The sequence below is a fragment of the Halyomorpha halys genome, unplaced genomic scaffold, assembly GCF_000696795.3.
Source record: "Halyomorpha halys isolate HHAL.00 unplaced genomic scaffold, Hhal_1.1 Scaffold1804.1, whole genome shotgun sequence".
Taxonomy (NCBI): domain Eukaryota; kingdom Metazoa; phylum Arthropoda; class Insecta; order Hemiptera; family Pentatomidae; genus Halyomorpha; species Halyomorpha halys.
In genome coordinates this window covers 150,977-156,041 of record NW_027107136.1, presented here as the reverse complement: position 1 = coordinate 156,041, position 5,065 = coordinate 150,977, and the positions used below count along the sequence as shown (strand labels likewise).

Below are 5,065 nucleotides of genomic sequence, written 5' to 3'. Positions count from 1 at the left end.
ATCGGCGAACGAAGATCAGTTCGACGAGGCCATTAACTGAAGAGAGGTCCTGAATATTTCATATCTTTCTTCTTCTTCTTCTTCTGAAGACATTGAACTAACGCTTGAGGTCATCAATCTCTCTCGGGAAGTGGAGGTGATTTTCCACTACGTTGCCTTAGGGATAAATAAATAAAGAAACAAGGAAGGCTTTTTTAAAAATCTCTTCTAAAGTTAGACATTTATTTTTTATATCCTGGGCAAGCTTAACAACATTTAAATACAGTTAAACATCTCCACAACCGACGGGCCTGGTTCATTTGTCCGTTGCCGAGAGGTGTCCGTATCTTGTGTGACATATCTTTCTCTACAATTAATACATTTCAGTCTGTCCCTCCATTGAATAATAATGTACTTGAACTTTAATAATCTACTTGTAACCTTAAATAATAACGCAACAAAAATATTTTAATGGATTTTTCACTTCATTGTTAGAGGTATTACATACTTGTATATAAAGATTAATTTCAAAACAAGAGCTAAAATAAGCTAATTGTCAATGTAAATTTATTAATTTATGCGATATTTACACAATTGTTTCACGAATAATCTAAAACTCTAATTGGCTATAATGAAGCCAAGTGTGATGTGTTTGTGTTGAAAAAACAAGAAAAGAATAGCCAAAATAAAGAAAAAGAATTCGCCAAAGGCCTGGTATAAGACCAATATGATAAATTTTCAAGGTCATTGAATTCGTTATATGCTAACCTCGCTTATCAGTAAGGAATAGTAATAAACCATAAAATAGTAATTTAATATATTTTAATAAATAAAAAAACCGTGCCCGTGTAGGCCTCTTTTTGCTTTTGCTTGGTTATACATTAATTAATTTTTATACATATGATATAATATCCATATGTTAAACGAAGTCAATTTCCGTTACGGGACACTTTTTCTAACATGGCATCCCGCAAAATGATTTATAAGACGTTGTCACGTCAAAACTAGTTTAAGTATTAATTTAAATTAAAATAGTAATCCCTCCACCTCCATCCCAATGAATTTATGTTTATAGGTATTTTGCTAAATATTCAATTAATTTGCACAGATTTAGCAGATAATTAAGTTTTATTCAAATTGTTTAATTTTTAAAAAAAGAGTATCATAATTCTAAAAAACAAATTTATAAAAACTGAGCTCGGTTAAAATCGGCGATAAATATCACATTATCAAAACATTAGAGGGTTTTTATAATGAATACATGAGTAAGTTTCCACAAAAAACAATTTTTTTATTTATTGAAATTCACAACTGTACAAAAAAAAAACTTATTAAACAGGGATTAATATTTCAGGACAAATGATAATATTTAAAACGAACCACACAATGGTGTTACATCAATCATTGCTTTAAATGAGAAGATTCCGTGGCCATCGTCTTTTCAGACGCCTTGGAGGATTTTTAAGGATGACAAATTAAGAACTAATGGGTTTGGGTGAGAAAGTATTTAGTAATGAACTATTTTGAGTTGATGTTGAGATCCTTATGGATGATTTTATTTGTGACGTAATAAGGAGCAATAAGGATTTTGGATTTTAAAGATTAAATATGGGAGGAATTAGATTGTTTGGTTTAGCCTCAAAGCTCGATTCTATATGTCCAAAGTAGTCTAATCATCTGTAATAAGAGTTTTTGTAGTAAATGTGAAGTTAAGAGCATTTGTCTAGTAAGTTTCTCACAAAAATAGCGGTCATTTCAGAAAAAAAAGAAGTGACCGTGGTCTAAAAGAGATGAATGAATAAAAAAAAAACAATCACGTGAAACCGGAGAAATCTGTCATTTGTCGCATTATTTGACACATTTAATAAATCCCTTACTCGATATGAAACATTCCTTTATTAGTTAGTAATGAGATTATGTTATTGTGCTAAAACAATAAATCGTGTTAATAATTCTGAAATGAATATACTGAAATCCACTCATTTGAAAAATTTGCTGCATCATGTTCCGGGCTTGATGATAAATATTTACCAGTAAATTAATTCAGAAAGATAAACATAAAATAAATATTATGTGAGTGTAAGCAAAGGAAAGTGAACATTCTACGTCATTAATCACTGGAAGATAAATGTTAATTTATGATCATACTAATTCTTGAATATTTTAACCGCAGATCATATAAATGATCATATAAATTTATATCATAATAATATTGACGAATTATCTGGTTTCTTTAAATATCTTAAGACATACTTTTGGATTATGAATATCTGTTATACTCAATACTCATACTTAATTAGTACGTTTCACGAAGATACCTGAAAATGTCTATTATTGGAATTATCTCCTCGGTTACTCTCTTTACTCAGAATGTTCCTCAGCAGAACTCATGTTGGCTAAGTGTCCAACATGAAACAAGATCTTCCAACAACCACATTCTAGTTTGTGAATTTATTTTGCAAAAATTCTATTTCTTGAAGCAATAGAAGTATAGATGATTAATGTACTATAAACTAGTTTATGACGTTTATCTTCATAAGAGTAGTAGTTCTCATGATATTTGCCTAAATAACATCACAAGATGTTGATTTCCAGTTGACAGGTTTGATTTAATTGAACTAGCTTTAATTTGAGCTCTAATAGGTTAGGTTCTAGTCTGTACACCTAATGGTTTCTAAGATGTCGTTTTTCCAAAGTAAACACTAACTATATTATGCTGACTTTTCATTATCAAATATTGCTTTTTAAAAAACTGAATCTCGGAAACTATCAAGTATCAGTGTTCATATTTTAGCAAAGTCACTCTACTTTAAATAATGTCCTTTTAGGTTTTCGAGTGTTGTTGATAATTTTAAAGATATAGAGCTCCTATTGAAAAATTAATTTTTTTTTTTTAATGTTTTGAAACAGTCGCCATTTTCTATTCTCCCGACCCATGCTAGGAAGACCCATCAATTTTTTTTAGTAATTATACATAGCTTTCATTGAAGTAATTAGAAATTGGGGTGAAATAACTGACTTTTTTCATCTCTTGGGCTCTTGGACAAAGAGAGATTGATAAGGAAACGTCCTAAATTTCTATAATAAAGACCTTCCACCTGAGAAACAGATTGCAGTTTAGAACTTTCCCTGGACATAAAATCATTATAAGCCATTAACAGGTATTTAACATGAATTTGTTTTTTTGTTTCATAGATATGAAGGTGATTCTGGTTACCTTCCTCTTTTTCGCCCTGGCTTGGGCTAACCTCAGCTGCAACTGTGGATGGAGAAATACAGTAAGTCTTTTTAACTATTTTTGTTATCCTTTCTTTATGGTATGGTTACAATAAGCTATTGCTTGCAGGGTAGGATAGTCGGAGGAAAGGAAGCAGGAAGAAACCAGTACCCATGGATGGTCGCTTTCCAGACAAGATATGACATTTGGACTTTTTGTGGGGGAGCCATAGTCACTCCTTGGCACATCGTCACAGCCGCTCATTGCGTCGAAGAATACCAAGCACGCGATCTTGCCGTAGTTGTTGGAGCCCACGATGTACATAGCCGTGAGTAAATCTTTTAATTTAAATTAATCTTTTAAAAGCATTGATTATATTTGGAATTTTTTACAGAAAAAGAAAGCACACAAAACCGTCTCTTCGTCGATAAGATCATAGTGCACCCATTATACGATAATAGTACATTGCTCAATGACATTGCCATTATTGTGACTTCCACTGAAATCAAATACAACAAGAATATCGGACCCGCTTGTATGCCCAGCGCAAAGTTAGGAGATGAAATAGCTGGTCAAATGCTGAAGGCCATTGGTGAGTAGAGTAAGTACACCACCTATTGACATGTAGCAGTTATTAACAGTTCAAACATTCTTTTTAAATATTAGAAGTTTGGTGTCAATAACATTTTTAAAATTGGCACCAATCGTAAGCTGAGGACTTTTTAGTTGACGCCAATTTTTAAACAGTTTTTAGCTCCAACTTCCTAATATTTAAAAACAAAATTTTACCGGTAAATACCTGATACATGTAAATAAAATGTGTACCTATCCTAGGATCTTAGTTGTCAACTAAATCATTGACCCCAGATTCTAGGTTAATCTTGTTTTTCTAGGATGGGGAAGATACGACCCAAAAAAACCGTACGCTGACCGGGTAAAGAAGCTCAAAGAGGTCGATCTTGAAATCGTAACTAATAAAGTATGTAGGAGGAGCTGGAGTGGCGTTCAACGTAGAGGAATCCAGATATGCACATATAGTCCAAGAAAGGACACTTGTAATGTAAGTCAAAAATTTGAAATACATTTGGATGGCGCATTGAACCCGACACATAAAACGCAGAATTTGATATTTGGTCTTGTAAAAATATCTTAAAATTTACTAATCTATGTTATTGGATATCTAAATACAAAACTTTAAAAAAAAAAAAAAGTAAAAAAGTATTGTAGGAAAATAGTCCGGTTGGTGGTGAATAAAGGTATCAGGGTAGTAAAATAAAACTATTTATGGTTAATAAAAACTCCGTCCCACATTGCAGGGCTGTCAGATTGAAACAGACAGGGCTGACGAAGCCCTTCAAAGTGGGGCGAAACGTTGGCTAACAAAAAATGGTTTTCTTTTACTATTGATACCTTTATTGACCGACTCCTGGACTATCTTTCTACAATCTACTTCGTACGGTAAATTATCTTCTTCCAATGTTAAAAAGTATTATTTTATTATAGAGATTAATCATTGTGAATTAAGACACGCTTCACATATTTATGAATGTATCAACAGTATTTTATCACAAAGTGGCATCCCTAGTGGGGATTCGCCTTAATGTTCTGGCTCTGTACGCTTAGTATTTTACAATGGAATGACAAAAAAATCAGCAACATAGAGGGCATACAAGCCATAGTAATAATTTTATTTGGTACATAGTAAAAAGGATTGAAAATAATGAAAAAAAACAAACATTTAATAGTAAATAATAATTTTAAATAAATGGGTTAGTAAGTATCAATTGATCTTTCCTCACCTATTTTATCTAAGAAATTAAATACTACAGCATTACTGCCTGTCATGTTAATTTTTTTTTTTTTTTTTTT

At 31.8% G+C, this 5,065-nt stretch overlaps 1 protein-coding gene across 1 annotated transcript in view; it reads left to right on the top strand.

Moving 5' to 3' along the window:
- The first annotated feature begins 3,112 nt into the window (after positions 1-3,112).
- LOC106690677 (transmembrane protease serine 9) overlaps positions 3,113-5,065 on the top strand; it is a 14,497-nt gene continuing 12,544 nt past the window's right edge. Inside the window, exons 1-4 of the mRNA XM_067045438.1 lie at positions 3,113-3,257; positions 3,326-3,524; positions 3,591-3,788; positions 4,090-4,329. Of these exons, the coding sequence (XP_066901539.1) occupies positions 3,150-3,257; positions 3,326-3,524; positions 3,591-3,788; positions 4,090-4,329 (745 nt within the window). The 5' untranslated portion in view covers positions 3,113-3,149. The remainder of the gene's footprint in view (positions 3,258-3,325; positions 3,525-3,590; positions 3,789-4,089; positions 4,330-5,065) is intronic.